A 17,519-nucleotide genomic window follows, 5' to 3' on the forward strand; every position below is an offset into this window, starting at 1 on the left:
CGTCTGTGCCTGCTGCGGCTCTGATCACCCGGGGCTCCTGGGGCTGGGCCAGAGAGGGCAGGGGAGGAACCACTGGCCCAGGGACTTCCAGAGAGGGCCTCGGTCAATGGGACCAAGAAGGGGAGAACTCACTCACTGCCTGCTGTCCCCAGCTGCAGCCTCATCCACGGGGGCCAGCCTGAGCCCCTGAGCCCAGAGCCCCCACCCGGGAGGCCACCTGCCCAGAGCTGGGAGCTGCACAAAGAGCCACACCCAGGGTCGTGGGTCCACCCAGCCCAGTGCAGGTTGTCAGATGTGTCTGTCCCCAGGGGAGCCTCCTGGACACCGAGGACACCGGCAGGCTAGACCCAGCACACAGGCCATCTGGAGCTACAGAGTACTGAGCTTTATTTACAAACGTGTCACAGAATCCCCCCCCCCCCAAGCCTGGAGTCCCCACCTCTGTCCCCAGGAAGGAGAAAGGCCTGGCCCCATCCCCTTGCCCAACTACGAGGCTGGGGCCCAAGTCCACCTCCCTTGTCGTGGGCACCGTAACAGAGGAGAGGGGTTACAGGTGACGGCAGGGGCTCCGTCCTCCTCCAAGTGGCCAGTCCTCAGGGCTTCGGCCAGGGAGCGCATGGCTGCGGTTCTGACCAGATTGGGGTACAGGCTGGGACCCTGGTGGGCAGGGCCTGGATGGTGAATGGGGAGGTGTCAGAGGGGGCCACTTCAGAGGTCACCCTCAGTTCCCACCTCATCACCTTCTGGATCAGAGTCAGGGTCACCTTCCTGGGTGGGGTGGGGGAGCTGGCAGGGAGCGGAAGAGCCTGGGAGGGTGCCGTGGGCCGGGGGGCTGGGGCCCTGCCAAGAGATGCTTCTGGGCTCTGTACTCCCTGCTCCGATCTGCACCCCCAGGCCTGCTCCAAGGCATCTGTCCCTCCTGGGGCACCCTGGACCATACCAGGTGGGAAGGGTTGGCAGCTGACAGCTTCCGGTGCTGGGCCTCGGAGGACACACAGGACCAGAGGTCGAGGCTCTTGGGGGCTGAGCTTTTCTCGGACTTCGGAGGGAGAATGTCCCATCCCAGCAGGCAGTGCTGTGGAGAGCGAGCTGTTAAGGCGCCTGGCCTGTGGCAGGGCTCCTTTCTGATGGGAAGCACCCTAGGGAGGGGGCTATGCCTCTCCCCTTGGACTGCCAGCATCTCCTAGCTGAAGCTCTGTCCCCCCTCAAACAGTCATGATATCCCCTGCAGACTGAGGCTCCCCCAGGGCAGGGGTCTGTGTCTATCTACTGGGTTACCCTAGGCCTTCCTTTCCCTGCTGACCCAGGTCCTGGGCCCCTGGCCTGAGACAGGAGGGAAGCCCGTGGATACTGACAGAGCACTTCCTGTGTGACAGCCTCTGCCCCACGCCCCTGACAAGTAGATTCACGGAAGTGCCCCACTCACCCACCAGTCAGAGGACCGTATGCTGTACCCATTTTACAGATGAGACCGACTTTCCTCAGCATCCCTTCTCCTCCCCATAATCCCAGCTCCCCCAGCCTCAACTGGGAGTGGGGCCCCCACAGACCCCGCCTTACCCAGGAGACACAAAGAACGTTTCCGTGAGAGGCACTAGGAAACAAAAGGACCTGGGTTTACTCTTCCACCTGCTGACCCGAGGCCAGTCACCTCCCTCTGCCTCAGTCTGCTTATCTGTACAGTGGGATGGCAACAGGACCCAGTCTTGGTTGCCGTGAGAGCTCCATGAGGTAACCCTTCTACTATGCACACAGCACCCGAGAGCTCCATCAACGAGGCGCGTGTGCATGATGCCAGCACGGGGGCACTTATCCTGGAAGCGTGGGGTGGGTGAGGACCAGGGACCGAGCATAGTCACAGGGGATGGAAGCAGCCCAGCCCGAACTCTGGACACCTGGGTGCTCACCTTCCTCGCGCCCAGCCTCGCGGTGTGGCCTTGGCACAGTCTCTGTCCCTCTCTGGGCCTGGGGACCCACCTGGGGACCTGGGCTCCAGCCCAACCCCACCCAGCCCCACACGGCTGCTCACCCGGGGCAGGGCCAGCGTGTCGGAGGCGTCGAAGCTCTTCCGCCGGTGGATGTGGTAGCAATGTGGGGGGTCCAGGACGGACAGCGGGATGCTCACCCTGTGGGGGGGGGCAGCAGACAGAGAAGGTGCTGCTGTGGGTGCCGCCGGCGGCTCAGGGGCCCACGCCGCCCTCCCGCAAGACCAGCAGGCCTCAGGACCAGCTCCACTCCTCGGCCGCCGCTGCCCCGAGGTGCCCTACCTGCTCCGGCCACTCACCTGACCTGCGCCGGCTCCACCAGAGTCTCAGGACGCCTCTGGTCCCGAGGTGTCCGGCACAGGCGGCAGGGGGCGCCAGGATCCGAAGGCACCAGAAACAGGCGCCGGCTGACGCGGTAACAGTACACGCCTGCGGGGCCGTGGGAAGCAGCAGCTCCTCTCAGCCGGGCCCCCAGATCCCTGGACCCCCGCCCCCACCGCACAGGCTGGTACAGAGGGACACGCACAGGACACAAACACGCACGTGTGCCCCCGGGACAGCGCTGAGCACACCGCCGGCTCCGGCAGGACGCACAGTGCGCCCGCACATCGCGCACACACACTGGCGTCTTCACACCCGTAAGCGGCACGTGTGCAAACACGAAACGTGGCTTCATACGCTCACATCCGTGAACGCACACGCACGCGCCTACGCTGGTCATCACACGCAGGAGGCACACACGTACATTCACGTGCACGGCCCTCACACACGATGTACACACGTGTGTGCACCGTATGCTGCAGATGCGACCCCAAAGCCAAGGCTCAGGTGCTCGCGGGACTGAGGCAGCGCCTCCACCCCCCAGGGCGCAGAGCAGCGGAAGTGGGGGCGCACAGGAAAGGAGGCAGCTGGGGAGGGGGGACTTGGGGTGACAAAGGGCCGGCCCTGAACCCCACAAGGCCTGGTCTCAGCTCCCCCGCCACTCCCCAGCCCCCACCCAAGGCTTGCCCCACCCTGTCTGGACCCTAGGTCCCCCTCCCTGCGTCCCCAGCACCCCAGCTGCCTCCCTAGGCTCCGGAGACCTCACTCGGCCAGGCCACGGGGTGCCTGCTGAGAATTTCCACTCACATTCATGGTCTTCCTCCCCGCCACTGCTCTCTCGCGGGCCTAGGAACTGGGGTCTGTGAGGGGAAAGGGGTGAGCAGGCTGGGCGATGGGGTCCCTGAGCCGCCCTGCCCACCCCTCGGCCACCCCTGCTCACTCAGGGTCACTGTGGATACACTCCTCCTTGTTGGCTTCCCGGAAATCCTGTAGCTTCGAGAAGAAGGCCTCGGGCTTGCTGGTGACAGGTGAGCTGTTGTCCAGAGACCCTGGAGTGGGCAAAGCACCGGGAGCTGCTGTGTGGCCACCGGCCGAGACTTAGGGGGCACTCGGCCCAGCACTCCAGCCTACCTGCTCTGCCCCCGCTCTGCCTTGTACAGACCTGGAGGGGACGCGCCACTCACAGTGACTGTTGGTCCTGTCTCTGTGCTGTCTCCCCTCATGCACAGCCTATCATCCGGGCAAAAAATATTAAGACAAAAAATACTTACAGAGCCCCTCCTAGGGGCCACAGTTTTATGTGCAAGGGAGAGAGGAGGGAACTAGACAAAGCCCTGCCCTCGTGAGCCTTACAAATACGGTGGTAAGGGACAAATTAGTCACCAAAGAAACCTGTGACCCAGCATCAGGTGGTGACACCTGCCAGGAAGAGAGCCGAGTCAGGGAAGCACGCAACACAGAGCTCACCGCTGACAGGACGGGGTTGGTGGGTGGCAGGGGCTGAAGCCCAACTGAGAAAAAGGGAAGGAGAGAAGCTGGAAACAGCGAGTCTAGACAGCCCTTGCGAGGAGCTCTGTTCTACAGCACAGCAGAGAAAACAGGCAGTGACCAGAAACAAACACAGAGGAGAGCGGGGCGCCTGGGTGGCTCAGTCGGTGAAGTGTCTGCCTTCGGCTCAGGTCATGATCTTGGGGTCCTGGGATCGAGTCCCATGTCTGTGTGTCGGGCTCCCTGCTCAGCGGGGAGCCTGCGTCTCCCTCTGCCCCTTCCCCCCACTTGTGCGCTCTCTCTCTCTCTCTCTCAAATAAATAAAATCTTTAAATAAAATAAAATAGAGAAATATCTCATTGGGGTAGGAAATAACATGTTGCAGCTTTACCACTGAGCAGACGTGAGACTCGTGAAGTGTCTCAGAGCGGGCAGCTCAGCCTTCTCACCTGTCCTCGGGGACAGGGGACAACAGCAGCACCAGCCTAACCAGATCACCGTGAAGAGCAGAGGAGATGATAGGAGTAAAGCCGAGGGAAGCTCACAGAACATCGCATGTAACAGGCGCTCCCTAAAACCTGTTCTCCGCACCCTTGCCAGTGTTCACATGCTGCTGGGACGGAACGAGGAGGAAGGAGACTCGCAGGAAGCAAATCCTCCGGGAGCCCAGAGGGGACAGGGTAGAGCGCACAAATGCAGGGACAGGCCTGAGATGGGAGCGCTCGTCCACCCTTGGAAAGGAGCGTGAGCACAGGGACAGGCGGGCAGGAGGCAGGCGCCTCCACTTTCCAGAAACGGGAAGCAAGGCAGTGAGCTGACAGGCCGGGAAACCCTGGGGACAGGGCCTGCTTCCCCACCACTGCTAGGCCCCTGCAACCCCAAGGCGCACCTGCCTTCAGGAAGGAACTCCACCTCTCTGTGCCTCAGTTCCCCCTTTGTGAAGTGGGGAGCCAAACAGCAGCAACTTCTTATGACCGACCATTCACTCACTCATTCGACAAGTGTTGTGTGAGGGCCTACGATGCGTCACACGCCTCTAAGCGCAGGCTCCGGGAGATACAGCAAGATGTCTATGGCCCTGTTCGAATGAAGCTTACATTCTACTAGAACTCAGCTAAGAAGCAAGGAAACGGGGCGACTCCTGAGAACCAATGACACAAAGAACATACAAATGACTGATGCCACAGGCAGGGATGTGGGGGGCGGGGGCCCTATGACATTATGCTCATTAGGCCCTCAATGATGAAAAGCAACGAGAGGGTGTGAACCTGGGGAAGTGCATCCAGGCAGCCGGAACAGCAAGTGCAAAGGCCCTGAGGTGGCCATGACTGTGGCAGGTTCAAGGACCAGCAAGGAGGCCCGTAAGGCTGAGCGATGAGCCAGAGGCTGATAGTCAGAGGTCACGTCATAGAGCTAACTGAGGCCAGGTCTTACCTCTAAGTCTAGAGAAGGATTTTAGATTTTATTCTAAGTGTTAAGTACCCTGATTCCCATGTTTAAAAATTCACTCTGGCTGCCGTGTCAAAAACGGAGAGTAATGGGGTAGACGAAGCCATAGGGAGACCAGCCAGGCCACAGGTTGCTGGCGGTGGGGGTGTAGGGGGGTAGATAGGCAGTATGACGTAGAGACGATATGCATACGGAGTTCTGCAGGGGCCCAGCACCAACACATGCTAAAGAAGATGGCAGCTCTGACTCATGCATTCCGCACCAGGAGGGTTCAGGCAGGCACGTGGAGGCGGGCCATACCTGCAATCCAGTCGTAGCCCAAGTATGGTCTGAGGCGCCAGCTGGTGTCAGGCAACGCAGACTCCTCACTGAGGGTCACTCTTGACTGAGGAGGGAGACAGAGGGGCAAGGGCTAGGCATGCAGGCCCAGCCTGAAGGAGGCCCCCCCTTGCGGGAAGGAAAGGGGCCATGTCCTAACTTATACCCTAACATGGGCCCCAGGGCTCAGCCAGGGGCTTGGGAGTTGGAAGATAAGAGTTTGGCCCCCAAGCCCCCTCTACATGTGACTTTGAACAAGTGTAGCCTCTGAGCCTTGGTCTTCCCATCTGTATAATGGGCTCATTATCTTCTTCCCAAAGCGCTGAGAAACTAACAACGACCACTTTTTAAGCACTTCGGCTGAGCTGGACATGACTCAAAGTATCTCCAGGAAGCCCCCCACCCTGAAGGGAGCCTGCCGATGACTGCATTTGTGAGACAGGGAGACTGAAGTTCATGGAAGTTCTATTCCCCCCTGTTACCTTGGACAGCCTGCTTTGTTGATCCCGGGTAGAGCTCTGGGCCTGGGCCTCCTGAGGCCCTGGACTGTCCAGCTCTGCTGAAGGCTCTGGGTCATTTGAGTCTGAGATGGCCAGTAAGGGTGCCAAGCAGGGCCTCAGTGAGCCCAGGGACGCCTGGTGTCGGTACTTGGCAGATGGGAAAGAGACCACTTCAGAGCTGGTCCCGCCAGGCCAGGACATATCACAGGGATCAGCCTGGTGGGCGTCCTGTAGGCTGGAGGCTCTGAGGGCCATTAAAGACGTCTCCTGGGACGATGATGTCTGGGAGTCATAACTGCTGCTGGAGTCCCGGGCTGACTGGAACAGAAAGGCCAGGTCACCCAGGGAGCGGCCCAGCCACCCACCCAGCTGGCCTGCACTAGGCCTGGTTCCTCAGTCCTCATCCCTGCTCCAGCCTCTGCAGTGTTCCCAGCCAGACCCTTCTTCGCTGGGCCTCAGCTTTCTCTAAACTGGGCGTGCTGCACACGAGGCCTGGGACCTGCCTGGTTAGGCAGCCCCCTCCACGCCCCCCTTGCAGGTTCTCAAGGTGGGTGCTCACTTTTGAGGCTGCTTTGGCCACTGACCGCCGCACGGCATCCTGCCCGACCCACAGCTGCCTCAGGAGCGCCAGGTTGAGCTGCCGCAGCTGTACCAAATCCTTGGTCTCCACCATCCCAGGCATGCGTGTGGCGTCCTCCTGGGCTGCAGTGTACCCTCGGGCTGAGTTCCAGGCCCAGCTCTTCTACCTAAAGCGAAGACAGCATGACACCAGCCAAGGAGGCTGCCCTGTAAAGCCGGAGGCCTGGGTTCGAATCCCCACTCTGCTCCCTAACTGTGCAGCCTCAAGCAAGTCATTTAATCACTCTGTGCCTCAGTTTCCTCATCTGCCAAACAGAGATGATAACAGACCCCCTGAGGTTACTGTAGGGATTAAACGAGGTAATGCACGTTAAGCCTTAGTATAGTACCTGGTACACAGTGAGCACTCAACAAATGTCTATTATTAAACTGGCCACAGTGTGTTTACTTACACGCCCAAAAGGGAACCATCCCCCTTTAACAATCTTAACTATGAAATTAGTCTAATTAGTAGAACACAATTCGGGCAAGTCTACAAATATAAAGTATTATAACTTGTGAATCCAACCCTGATCAGGCTTCTGAAGGGAAGCTTCCCTCTGTCCTGCCCACCCTTCCATCTTCTGTTTCTTTTTACAAATGAAGAAACCAAAGTTCCGAGGAGTTAACCAACTTGCCCCAGGTCACACCGCTAGTAAGTGACAAAGCCAGGATTTGAACCTGAATCTGGCTCCAAGACCCATGGTCACTCCAGCCTCTCCCTTGTAGCAGAGAGGTGCCTGGAATGCCTTCTCCTCCTCCTCTCTCAGCCTTTTGCCCCCAGGGATCCAGGCTCAAAGACACACCGATGCCCCCAGAAGGGATTTCTGCAGGCTGGGGAAGGGGTTTCCTAATGCCCTCAGGGATCCAGGCCCAGGCTCCACCCAGAAACTCAGTCTCCCTCACTGTGCACCATGCCGGTTTTAACGCTGGGTCAGGTCAGACCCTACTCTCAGAAAGCCGGCCCGGCCCCCCCACCCGCCCCACCCACACTGGTCACCTGGTGGACCGCCCACACCACGGGCCGAGGCCGAGGGAAGCCAGGCTACATTGGACACTGCCCCCCGCCGCCAGCCCCGTCCCCGGGTACAGACGACCCTGGGAGAGCGGGAAGGGTGCAGACGAGGGAGGCAAACAGCCGGACCCGCACGACCCGGGAGTCCCGGCCCCGCCCTCACCTGACCGAAAGACCCGGGGTCAGAGCTTCTCAAAAGAGAAACGGAGGCAGCAAAACTGCCCGTGTGCTCACCCTCCCCCTTTCTTCCCATCGCAGCCTCCGGACGCTCCGCGGGGGCGCATGGGTGGGGGACCTCCCGCCGAGTCCTTCCTCCCCACGCCAATCCCGCCGCTCCCGCACTCACCACCCGCTCCAATCCCGCCGCTCCCGCACTCACCACCAGCAAGCCTGGAAGCCCGGAGTTCCGCCCAGGCCACCCTTCGCTTCGCCGTCTGGGGGCGGGGCCCGATCCGGCCGCCCTAATTGGTCAGATTGCGGGAGGCTCCGGGCGCTCCTGCTAACGTTACTCCGCGTTCTGAAGCGGCAGTTTCAACATTGAGGCGGGACTAACAGCGGGACTCAACAGCTGACTGGTCAACTGCCGAGACAACGCACTGGTCGTCGATTGTAGGAATGGGGCGTGCCCCCCGAAAGGCGAGCTCCGATTGGTCAGGACGGGGCCGCCGGCCACGCGGGGTTTGGCGGCGGCAGTTTCAGAATCTGGACCGGAAGCTGCTTCCAAGCCGCAGAATTCCTCTGTGGGAGGCCGGGTGGGAGTGGGGTAGTGGGCGGCTGGAGACCCATTCTTTCATACTTTCTCTCCAGTATTTATCGTGCCTACTTTGTACCAAGAGGCACGGTGCTAGGCACTGGGAGGCAGAGAAGAAGGAAGAGGGATCCCTGCCTGGAGGAGAGGGAGAGGAAGTTGGGTTAAGCAGGAAGACAAATTCCTGTAATCCAGGGGCGCCTGGGTAGCGCAGTCGTTAAGCGTCTGCCTTCGGCTCAGGGCGTGATCCTGGCGTTCCGGGATCGAGTCCCACATCGGGCTCCTCGGCTAGGAGCCTGCTTTGCTTCTTCCACTCCCCCTGCTTGTGTTTTCTCTCTCGCTGGCTGTTTCTCTGTCACATAAATAAGTAAAAAATTTAAAAAAAAAATTCCTGTAATCCAGTTCGTATGCGGAGCATGCCGACTCCATTTTACAGAGAAAACCAAAAACGGAGGTCGTACGAGATGAAGTGACTTGACCAGAACATCTTAAAATCAATCAGTGTAATTCAGCAAATTAACAGGAAGGAAAAAAAAAGGAGTGAGGGAGGACGGAAAGGAAGGAAAAAAAGGAAAGAAAAGGAGAGCAAGAGGGATAATTTTGGGGTGCTGGACACGCTCTAAAATTGGATTGTGGTGAAGGCTGCACAACTTTGTAAACTTGCTAAGATGATTTAATTTACACTTAAAATGAGTGAATTTTGTGTGTAAATTACACCACAATAAAGCTGTGTTGTCTTTTTTTTTAGTAAGTTCATACCCACCATACAAGCCAGTCATTCTACTCCTAGGCATTTATCCAATGGGGGAACAACTGTCCATACAAAGATTTGCATATGGATGTTCACAGCGGCTGTATTCAAACATAGGTCAACAGATGAATGGAGAAACAAATTATGGTATATCCACACAACAGCTACTACTCAGCAATAAAAATGAATAAGCTGTTGATACACAATATGGAAACATCTCAAGATAATTATGTTGCATGGAATAGAGTATGTACTGTATCTTCCATCTGTATAAAACTTTAGAAAAAGTAAACATCTATAGTGATAGATCAGTGGTGGCTGGGGGGTGTGGAAGAAGGCATGATAAAGGGCCATGAGGGAACCTTGGCGGTGATGGATATGTCCACTACTTGGCTGTGGTGATGGTCTCATGGTGCACACATATGTCTAAACTTAATGTACACTTTAAACTTGTAGTTTATCGTATATAAATTATATCTCCATAAGGGGCGCCTGGCTGGCTCAGTTGGTAGAGCATGTGACCCTTGATCTCAGGGTCATGAGTTCAAGTCCTATGTTGGGCATAGAGCTTACTTTAAGATAAATAAATAAACAAATAAATAAATAAATAAATAAAATCTCGATAAAGCTGTTAAAAACTGTGAAGTGGGGTGCCCGGGTGGCTCAATTGGTTAAATGTCTGCCTTTGGCTCAGGTCATGATCCCAGAGTCCTGGGATCGAGCCCGGCATGGGGCTCCCTGCTCCACAGGGAGCCTTCTTCCTCTCCCTCTGCCTGCTGCTCCCGCTGCTTGTGCTCACTCTCTCTCTCTCTAATAAGTAAATCAACCTTTTAAAACAATGATGTGAAGCAAGTAAAAGAAACAGATAAGAACTTGGCCTCATTGGGCGCAGTGTGTTTGCCCTAGCTGGAATGGACAGCTGCCACTCCCGTGCCAGCACCCCCTCTCAGGAGTGGCCCTGAGGACAAAGACGAAGGCCAATCCTTCCAGTAGACACAGCTGTGCACTGCGCACTTGGTCACCCACGCATGAAGAGGGATGAACGGTTTGCAGGACAGATACACACAACACACCCTGGGTGGTGGCAAAGGATTTGGCTGGGGGCCAGGAGACTGGGGGGGAAGTTGGGAGGATGCAGGCCCAGGAGAACTGGGGAGGGGGTAGGAAGATGAGCCAGTGAGCACCAATGGAGCCCCTCCCATCTGTCAAAGACTGTCCAGGGCAGGGGAGACGGTCGTCAAACAGCTGGAATGGGTGACGTGCTGGTAGACGTCAGCCAGCCTCCCTCCGCATGCCTCCCCAGTGTGGGTACAGAGGGCCCAAAGACAGAGAGAGCAGTCACGACGACAGGAGTGAAGTGGCCCGGGCTCCTCTCCCGAAGGCTCCAGGAGGTCCTGCTGCTGCTGAGCACCTGGTCTGCCGACGCAGGACCAAAGCCGAGCCCTCCACACGCCATGTCCAAGGGACCAGCCAGCCACCGGTAGCAGGTGGACGGCATCCGTCCTCCGTTTGCCCTGGAGGGGGGCAATTTGTACTTCCGGAGACTGATGCTAATCCACATACGGTCTCCCCTGCCCGGCCTGCGGGGGGCCCTCCCCCCCATCTGAGGGCTTTAGAATCCCTGATGTAGTCACATGGTACACACACATCGCCTCACACCTAGGGACCTGTTTTTCAGCAAAATGTGGAACAACGGGCATCTGACCAAAAGCTCCACTGATCTTTCCAGGAACCCCAACACCCAAGTGGCACAGCCTAGAAAGATCAAGCTCGGGGACCATACCTCACAGCTCTGCTTGCCAAGTACTAAGACAGGCCACCGTGTCCTCTGCGGCTAGAGTATTCGGGAACAGGAAGCGGAGGCTGTAAGTAGAGGCCCCTGCCTCCATCACTCCAGTGACCCACTTGTGGAGTTCATGTTTCCTGTGCCTGGGGGCAGGAAGCTTCTGCTGAGGGACACGATAGGGTCCCATCGAACTTGAAGATGGGGCCATCCCCTGGTGGCTGGGCCCATCCGGCTGGCGGACCAGTGGGCAGAGTCGTTGTGCTGCTGGGAATGAGATTCTGATTCCCGTGAGGAGCCAGGGCTGCTGCTACATGGTGGGACAGGGGAGTGTCGGGAACCCCCTCGGGTGTCTGTCTCTTGGTGTCCACACCCACTGGTAACTGCAAGTGGCGGTCGTGGCAGTCACGGTCCAAGCAGGACCAGATGGCCAAGGCTCCTCGGGACGAAGTCTGGCTCACCCCCGCAGGAACCAGAGCAGCAGCGGCAGAGACTAGGACAAGGGCAGTCTAGAACGGGGCTGGACGAGGGACCAGCCGTGCCAGCAGGGCCTGTGGCTCGGGCCACTAGTCCTCGGAGGCAGAGACTGTGCTGGCTACAGCCTCTTCGGGCTCTGTTGGGTCAGACTTAGACCTCCCCTCCTGGGGAAGAAGGGAGGGAAGGCAAGCGCGGCTCCGAGTAATCTGAGGAGGAGACTTTTCTACCTAAACTCTCTGCCCCCTTCGGACCCTCCCGGCCCCATCTGCTTGTTGCTCCAGCTCCGCCTGGGCTGAGTGCTTTGGGCAAACACAAGCTGCCCACGCCACACCCCAGCCCACGCCCAGGCCCCTCACCTCCACCACCCACCACGGACCCCAGTTTGGTGCCCCAGCATTCATATATGCAACCCAGAAATACAGAGTCAGAGCCCCAAGGGGCAAATCTTCAACCGGTGGGAAGAGAGAAATAGTGGGTAATTCTTCCCCCTCCCTGTCCACCAGGGAAAGGTAGATTTGCCTGCATGGCTTCTCCAGGCCACAGTGTTACTCTGCGGGCTTGTCTAACAGCAGCCAGCTCTATAATGTATCCTTCTGCGAGCTCTCCCTCCCTCCAACTTCTCTCTTCCTCCCTCCCTCCCTCCCCGCTCCTCTCTGGGGCTGTTCTGCAGAAATAAAATGACAGTGTGTGAGCCCTCTGCTTGAGGCTCTGCTTTCTGGGGAACGCTCGCCAAGGCACCATCCTCGTGCCGATTCCCAAACGTGTATCTCTGGGCCCGACTCCACTTGAGCTCCACGTTCTCGCACCCAGCTACAGAAGAGGGGCCTTACGTTTAACACGTCCCAAACGGACTCCTGATTTCCCCCTGCTCCACTGAAGCCCTCCCCCTCCTACCATGTGCCCAGGACCTTGAGTCATCCATGACTCATCCAGTCTGTCAACACGGTACATCATTTCTATCTTTATTTATTTTTTTTTAAGGTTTATCTATTTATCAGAGAGAGAGAGAGAACCCCAAGCAGACTCTGCCCAACGCAGGGCTTGATCCCACGACCCCGAGACCACGACCTGAGCCGAAACCAAAAATCAGATGTTCAACCGAGTCACCCAGGCACCCCCATTTCAATCTTTAAAAGGACTCCAGAACCTGACTGCTTTTCACCACCTCAACCGCAGCCGCCCGGCCGCAGGGACCATCCTCTCCTCCTTGGAACACTGGTCACCTTCTGACTGCTCCCCCTGCTTCCATCCTTCCTCAACATGTTGTCTACACAGCAGCCTGGGACCCCCTTAAGATGGAAGTCAGTTTATGGGACTCCTCTGCTCGAGGCTCTCCAATTGCATCTACCTCACTCAGAGTAAAGCCGAAGTCCTTACCTGTGAGATCCCAACCTGCTTCCAGTTCCTTTTCATACCGTGTCTCCTACTCCTCTGCCCCTCCCTCACTCTGCTCCAGCCACACAAGTCTCATTGTGCTCCTTAAAGATACTGGGCTGCTCGTAACCATATTCCATCTGCTGGTCCCTCCGTCTAGAATGCACTGCCCTAGATAGCCACAGGGTTTCATTGCCCACTGTTTTCCTTCAAATGTTGTCTTCTCAGAAGGCCTACCCCAACCACACTGTTGTTACACCCTCCCCAAACTTTCCCTGCCTCATTTTCCCCCATAGTCCTTATCTGCTGATATGTCTTTCACTCAGCTGGTTTTGCCTGTAGTCCGCCTCCCTCCACTAGCATACCAGTTCTAGAAAGACAGAGATTTTTACCCACCTTACTCACTGCTGTTAGCTCTCATGCTTAGCACCGTGCTCGTTAGCACATAGTAGGCACCCAAATATTTCGATGAATTCATGAACTTCCTCTTTTGCACAGAGGCAAATAGATCACCGAATTTCTAAGATTTGGGTCCATGCATATAAATGTCTGACACGTGCTCTCATTAAAAGCTGGCTGTTCTAATCTCAAGCCTGAGAGTCTGACTCAGAGCCAGAAATCCCTGTCCTGGAGGACAGAGTGAATTTAGCTGACGTCTGTGAGGAAGGCCCAACCTTGGAAGATGGTAGATTCTGGCCACATACTTTGTGATTAAATAGGGATACTGTTACTGGAAAACCAAAAATCCCACCTCTTGGATTCCCCAGAACTCTCAGTGGGTGGATGAGGCCGGCTGAGCAACCACAGGCATTTGGTCTTGACTGGGGATAGAGAACTAGGCGGTGTTCAGTGAGGAACAGGGTTTAGAACACCTTTTTCCAAACACGGGTCGTCATCTAGGAGTAGCTGGTGAGCAATTTAGTGGGTTGCATGTAGCAGCGGAAGAGAAAATACGTGTGTATCACAGAAAAAGGGCACTGATTGGCTTTGAATTTTTGGTCTCACCTACACATATACACGTGTGCGCTTGTTCATCGTGTATTTCTAATAGTGGGGAAAAGAAAGAAAAGAAAAGAAAAGAAAAGAAAAGAAAAGAAAAGAAAAGAAAAGAAAAGAAAAGAAAAGAGAAAGAAAAAAAAAAGAAAAGAAAAGAAAAGAAAAGAAAAGAAAGGAAAGGAAGAAAGAAAAAGAGAGAAAAGTATGTTTGAAAGCCACTGGGCTTTGGGAAATTAAGACTTGGGCTCCAATCCAGGACCTATCAGCCCTCCAGCTGCTGAGATTTGAACATCTGAAAGCCCCTGGTCCCATGCCTACTCTTAGGAAGTTTCCAGTAGCATTTCGTTCTGGCCCCCAACCCTGGAGGGCTGATAGTATGTGGACTCTGTTATCAGGACAGGATTCATTAATTCAGCAAGTATCAATACTGAGTTCTGATTTCTGTGCCAGGCACTGGACTAGATGCTTGGCACGTATCAATAAGCAAAACAGACAAAAATCTCAGGACTTGCAGAGCTAGTGCTCTAGCAGGTGGACACCGAACGAACAGTATTACGTGCTGGAGGACGGCGACCAGGAAACCATGGCTATTCCACAGGCTGCAGGGCGACAGTCCTCAGAAGTGCCAGGGAACAGGGAAGAAAAGAGGGAGCCTGAGTAGGGTGGTCTGGGTAGGCCCAGACAATGAGGTAACATCTCAGCAGGCGTGGAGGGAAAAGAATTAGCTGTGACGTCTGGAGGCACAGGCAGAGGGTCAGCCAGGGCCAAGATTTACAGAGGTTATGTGCTGAGCAGTTTCCAACAGCAAGGAACCGTGTGGCCAAAGCAGAGGGCGCCAGGGAGTGAGGGGCAGTGCAAGGCAGTGCACACCTGCAAGGGCCACCGCCAGGATGTGGGCCCGTTCTGGGTGGGACAGGAGCCAGGGCAGAAGAGTAACATGAGCGGATCTCTATTTCAAATCTATGGCGAGCTCACTCTGGCTGCTTGCTGCCTAGAAACAAGCAGCTGGGGGCAAAGGCAGGAGGGACATGCGAGGTGGCAGTGACCGGGGCCAGAGCAGGGGCTGTGATGGACCGGGGAAAGTGGTCCGGGTACAGAGGTTATTCTGAAGACGGAAGCAAGTGCCACCGGAGTCCAGGATGACACCCCTAGTCTGTGGCCTGGGCATCTGAAGGACCACGGTGCAGGGAGTGGGGGCACCAGAGCCCGGGTCCCAGGTGTGGGGGGCCGGGGAGGCTGACTAGTCACTGCTGAAGGAAGGCCCTTCCAAAAACAAGAAAGCTCACAGCCAAGTTCTCAGAAGGCAAACTAGGGTGGGCCAGTCTGAGTCATTACTTTTTAAGTGAAAAACGAATGGCTTGGAGTTACAGCGAAATCTGTAAAGACATCACTCTAGATTTCCTGGTTCTTAAAGATCAGTTACGCCTTTTGTTCTCAGAGTATCAGAGTCCTTCCAAGAGCAAGAGGAACCCATAGGCAGATTACAGTTGGAACTTCCCCTGAACAAAGTTAAGGTCATTTCAAAATACAGCCTGCAGACGCGGTTTGCCTAAGAACAGTAAACTGAGCTCCCACAAAGTGTTTCCAACTAGGTTTTATTTTAGTGCCGATATTATTAGCAATGATACAGGAATAATTCAGGCAAATAGATCACCTTAAATACAGCAGAGAAAAAACTCACTGTGTCAAGCACGTCTCACACTCCAGCAAATGAACATAAAACCAGAGAACAAAGTTAGCAGCATTAAATTAAAGTGCTTTTTGCCACACTTCTGTCAGAGTCTTTCCTTCCGCGGGATAAATTTAATTTTACTTACTGTATAAGAAACTCAAAATTCCATTCATTGCCCAGGGGCTACATTCAAAAAAATTCATGTTTAGTTATTAAATAATTTCTTTTCCCCCCAAAAGCACAAAATTCACTGGAATCGTGTGACACTGATTTCTCCTGACACACTGTGAAAGGACCACCATCTAGGCCTGGCAAAAAGCTCAGAACGTCCTCCTGCCGTGCAGCGGTCTAGGCAAGGTCCGCCACTTGGTGCCACACAGCAGGCGCGCTAAAGGTCTGAAAGACCAGCGGGCACCTGGACAGGATGCCACCCGCACGGCCACCCACCAGTGAGCACAGGCCACCAACTCATTTCCCGGAAGCTGGAGGGCGGGCGGGGGGGGGACGGGGGGGTTCAAGAGGACAAGCCCCACCTCTCTGCCTGAGCCCCACCTCTTTCTGGGAGAGAGGACCTGCTGGTTTCTAGGAAGTTCTCTGACCTGAACTGCGAAGGCTGCTTGCCCCAGTTCACAGCTTGAAGACAGGAACCCGTCCCCACTTCAACCAGAAATAATCCCAAACTCAATAGGAAACATTTCTCCAAGTCAACACAAGGCCAGGTGAGGGTCAGTAAGAGGCTCTGGGGATCAGGGAGGATGGGAGGACTGGAGGACGGCTGCAGGGTCTCCCGCAGGCTCACTGGCACAGGAGACAGTCCAGAGGACCGGTGGCCAAGGGCAGCCTGGGCCAAGGAAGGGGTGGGAGCGCTTCTTAAGGAACCTAACAGGGATGCAATCAAGCTAACAGAGTGGGCTCTCAGACCCTGTGAGCCCCTCACAGGGTAAGGTCAAACAGAAGGCCCTGTTTTCCGTGGACTCCACATTCTCCAGCCCCCTCCCTCTCCCATCTTTCCTTTGGCTACGTCCTTGAACACTCTGGACCAAACCACCTCTGACCAACAATAAAACCAGACTACATGGGCTAAGGACCCAAACCAGAACAAGGGACACAGTGAAGAGGAGGGAAGCCAAGCCCCTCCCCATCATGGAACCAGCTACCTGCTCTCTCCACACGGCCCCTCCCCTCAGCCACTCTGACTCCAGTCACTTCTGCAACATCTTTCCCACCCCCCATGGCACGAGGCCTGCCTCAGCCTACTACCCAAGGCAAGCCCCACCTCCAAGATGTGTCTGAAATGCTCTGCTGAAGGAGCGAAGCACACAAGCTGAAGGGCCAAACTTGACACACACACAGGGAACAGCCCTTCTGGGACGGACTCGGCCTTTCTGGAACATGTTCCAATGCAACCTGGGAAGGAAACTGAACCCTCCCTAAGACAGCCTTTCTCTGCAGGGGTGCTGGAGTGCGTGGCAGGCGGGTACGCTCGGGTCGGTGTTAGTGTTGGCCAGAGAAGGGGGTCTGCCTGGTACCCTTAGAGGCTCCAGGCATTCTGCAGTGCGGGCAGATCCCAAGACCTTGTCAAGCACTCAAATGAGTCTCAGTCAAGTGCACCTGACAAAGCAAAGACTCGACTCCTTGGTACCATGCTGTTCACAGTCGTCATTAAAAAAGTCTCCTTTATGGGTATGAGCCAGATCTTCCTGCAACAGCAGGCAAAGGGGGAGGAAAAAAAAAAACCTAGCGATTAAGGGCTCAAAATGGTATGAGACGGGGGATGGGGTGGGTGCGCTTTCGCTCTCACGGTGGCAGCCACGGGCAGGAGCTGCACGTCGCTCCAGTGGGAGGCCCACACGGCTGGCGGCACTGCCCTTCTCCACGCGGGCTCTGGCTCGCGGCGGCCCACTATCTGCTGGGCTGCAGGTACTGGTGCGTGAACATGTTGAGCTCGCTGTCCAACCAACCGGCTTTATTCCTGCGGAGAAAGGAATTTTGCAACACTCAGCGCTGATCACAGGCGATAGAGT

General features: G+C 56.1%; 2 protein-coding genes across 4 annotated transcripts in view; both read right to left on the reverse strand.

The window, feature by feature from the left end:
- Positions 1-439: 439 nt before the first annotated feature.
- On the reverse strand, positions 440-8,203 carry MIIP (migration and invasion inhibitory protein). Its single transcript, XM_045777952.2, has 10 exons — positions 8,074-8,203; positions 6,621-6,807; positions 6,044-6,379; positions 5,544-5,628; positions 3,247-3,355; positions 3,114-3,166; positions 2,285-2,414; positions 2,030-2,126; positions 941-1,075; positions 440-671 (listed from the first exon to the last, which is right to left on the reverse strand). Exons 2-10 carry the CDS (start codon positions 6,741-6,743, stop codon positions 594-596), a joined length of 1,146 nt encoding a protein of 381 aa, XP_045633908.2. The 5' UTR covers positions 6,744-6,807; positions 8,074-8,203; the 3' UTR covers positions 440-593.
- A 7,198-nt stretch (positions 8,204-15,401) lies between these two features.
- MFN2 (mitofusin 2) overlaps positions 15,402-17,519 on the reverse strand; it is a 28,088-nt gene continuing 25,970 nt past the window's right edge. For all 3 annotated transcript variants that reach the window (XM_045777924.2, XM_045777928.2, XM_087858595.1), the window contains exon 19: positions 15,402-17,467. In XM_045777924.2, the coding sequence (XP_045633880.1) occupies positions 17,398-17,467 (70 nt within the window). In that variant the 3' untranslated portion in view covers positions 15,402-17,397. The remainder of the gene's footprint in view (positions 17,468-17,519) is intronic.

Source organism: Ursus americanus, chromosome 33 (genome assembly GCF_024610735.1).
Source record: "Ursus americanus isolate L20-20 chromosome 33, mUrsAme1.1.p, whole genome shotgun sequence".
Taxonomy (NCBI): domain Eukaryota; kingdom Metazoa; phylum Chordata; class Mammalia; order Carnivora; family Ursidae; genus Ursus; species Ursus americanus.

Excerpts from the sequence above, each read along its gene's own strand:
- MIIP (XM_045777952.2), bottom strand. The coding sequence starts at position 6,743 with ATGCCTGGGATGGTGGAGACCAAGGATTTGGTACAGCTGCGGCAGCTC. Across the intron at positions 6,380-6,620 it reads TGGCCAAAGCAGCCTCAAAA|TCAGCCCGGGACTCCAGCAG; the intron begins GTGAGCACCCAC and ends TTTCTGTTCCAG. Across the intron at positions 1,076-2,029 it reads ACACGCTGGCCCTGCCCCGG|CACTGCCTGCTGGGATGGGA; the intron begins GTGAGCAGCCGT and ends CGCTCTCCACAG.